Source organism: Dasypus novemcinctus, chromosome 20 (assembly GCF_030445035.2).
Source record: "Dasypus novemcinctus isolate mDasNov1 chromosome 20, mDasNov1.1.hap2, whole genome shotgun sequence".
NCBI classification, from domain to species: Eukaryota; Metazoa; Chordata; class Mammalia; order Cingulata; family Dasypodidae; genus Dasypus; species Dasypus novemcinctus.
Genome location: NC_080692.1, coordinates 1,486,187 through 1,488,883, shown reverse-complemented (window position 1 = coordinate 1,488,883; position 2,697 = coordinate 1,486,187). Strand labels below are relative to the sequence as shown.

The 2,697-nt window shown below is 39.5% G+C and overlaps 1 protein-coding gene across 1 annotated transcript; it reads left to right on the top strand.

The window, feature by feature from the left end:
- The first annotated feature begins 513 nt into the window (after positions 1–513).
- LOC101435621 (olfactory receptor 5V1-like) lies at positions 514–1,494 on the top strand. The gene has a single exon (XM_058282320.1). The coding sequence runs from the start codon at positions 514–516 to the stop codon at positions 1,492–1,494; it is 981 nt and encodes a 326-aa protein (XP_058138303.1).
- The last annotated feature ends 1,203 nt before the right edge of the window (positions 1,495–2,697 follow it).

The following is a 2,697-nucleotide window of genomic DNA, read 5'->3' as shown; positions in this document are numbered from 1 at the left end:
ACTTTGTCAAACCAGGTAACACATAATTCATTCGTATTTCACTGAGAAATTACATTTCAATCTTTCACTATGTGCCTGCTATTTCCTACCATCACTATAATTTACATTCAAGAATAATGTACATTTTCTCTCTTAATGGAACTTAATGTTTAGACGGTGCATAAAACTACACTCAATGAGATAATACTAAGTGTGGCAGCAGATGTGGAGGATGGACCATCAACTTTCACTGAAACGTGAAAATATAAAGGCTCCTGAAAGATCAACAAGAGTTTCACCTTCTTGTTAAAGACCCGAGGTGAGTATTCTATAAGTATCATAAATAATGAAACGTTTTTATCAGGATTTCTAATAATTTGAGGTCTTTAATGAACATAGAGCTAACCCATTTCATCTTCGACCAGGGCCAAAGCATTTTCCATGTGTTGATCTACACTAAGCTTCTAGAATTTTTGCCCTAACCTTTGTATGTTTGTTTCCTTTACTCCAAAAAGACCTGTGTGCAGAGAGAAAATGGACATCTACAATCTCACCACCGTGGAGGAGTTTTTTCTCTTAGGGCTCTCTGATCTCAAGGAGGTGCGCTATCCTCTCTTTCTATTTTTGGCTGTCATCTATCAGGTCACCTTGTTGGGAAACTGCACCATTCTCCTAGCCATTGGAACTGAGAAAAAGCTGCACACACCCATGTATTACTTCTTGGCAAATCTGTCCCTCTTGGACATACTCTGCCCATCAGCTATTATCCCCAAGATGCTTGAGAATTTCCTGACTGAGAAACAAAGCATTTCCTTTGTTGGGTGTGCTTTGCAGGTTTATTTCCTCATAGCCCTGGCGGGGACCGAGGTCTTCTTACTTTCCCTCATGGCTTATGACCGGTACGTGGCCATATGTTTCCCGCTTAGTTACACCCTCATCATGACCAAGGCACGCTGTGCGCAGCTGACGGCTGGAACCTGGGCAGTAGGATTTCTTCACTCCCTTCTGCATACAGTGTTCACCTTCCGCCTGTCTTTCTGTAAGTCCCATCAGGTTAACCAGTATTACTGTGACATCCCGCCAGTGGTGGCGCTCTCCTGCTCCTCCACGTATGTGGCAAAGATGCTTGTTTTAGTGGTAGGAGGGATCTTGGCGATCAGTGCCTTTCAGATCACCCTTATCTCTTACATCTACATCATATCCACCATCCTGAAGATCCAGTCACTCGAAGGGAAGCGCAAAGCCTTCTCCACATGCGCTTCTCACCTCATTGTGGTCTCCCTGTTTTACGGCACAATTCTATTTACTTATATGCATCCCTCCTCCAGTCAACACTCCCCAGCCAGAGACAGACTCATCTCAATGCTGTACGCGATTATCACCCCAATGATAAACCCCATAATCTACAGTTTGAGAAATACAGAGGTTAAAGGAGCACTCAAAAAATTTTATATTACGGGAAACATAATAGTAGCAAAGAACTTATTTAGCACTCAACTTAGAGTGAATTCATAAGAAGAATTGGAAGAATTTATAGAAAGGACGTCTATAGATGTCTATCTATATAAAACACACACATATAAAGGTACCCATGCACACAGACAGACACATATACTTATTGCTATTTCCATGCATTTATTACATCTACATGTATCCACTGGGAAAATTAAAATCATCCAAATATAGTATTTCTGAGAGCAAAACAGAACTGTTAATAACAGTGATATAAGTAGTATAAATGAACCTATCTTAAGTAAATATAGTATCTGTGGTCACGTTACCTATGTCCATATTGGTAGCCATCAGCAAACCTATATCTATATCTACATCTATATCATCTATATAATTTTTATTTCTATATTTTACTTGTATATCTGTTTTTATTTATATGGGTATAACTGTATAAAACCATCTGTAGATATTCTCTTACTTTCTTTACCTTAATTGCCTCTCTTCTTATCCTCCTATGCCTCATTAAGATTATCATTTCACTTTTGCCCTCCTGCAAATTTGATTTCTATTTACTCTACATTTCTCCATGTCACCACTTTCCATGTGATCTTATGCAGTCTCATTTCCACCTGTCCATTTAATTAGATCATTTGCATATCTGTATCTATGACCTTAGTTATCTAATTTGAGAATATTATTTTAATGCCAGCATGTTCAATACAGAAATTATCATCCTCTACTGCATGCAAACATGCACAAAGCCTCTTATAGATTACCATATATTTTTTTAACAATAATATCAATGTTTCCTAGTTATCCAGTTTAAAATTGCTGAAATCAGGTTCTTCTCTTTCATGAAGCTTACTACTTGCATTCATTGATAATTGGTTATTATCCGTGGAAACACAGGATACTGGGAGATGTCATTGCAGCTTTGGTCAGCCAGGTGGTTGAGGGGCAGGAGGTACTGGCAGTAAGAGAGAAGCCCATGCTGCCACTGGAGCATGAAGCTCTTGGAGCTGTGCTTGGCAATATAAAAATAGAGATCATCTCTACCTTGACAGTCATAGAACTTCAGGTAGATGTCAGAACACAGGTCATCTTCTGCAAAGTACTTCCAAGCTCAAAGACATGAGGCGTGTCACCTTTTGTGAATGTGATGGACGTCCTGAAGCATTATCTGGACCACAGGTTTCAGGTACCGGTTGAGAAACTGCAAATACAGATTCATGCAGGTGATGCACACGTGCCCAGAACTGGTCACCA

What these genes read in the sequence shown, in the direction of transcription:
- LOC101435621 (XM_058282320.1), top strand. Translation starts at nt 514, where the DNA reads ATGGACATCTACAATCTCACCACCGTGGAGGAGTTTTTTCTCTTAGGG.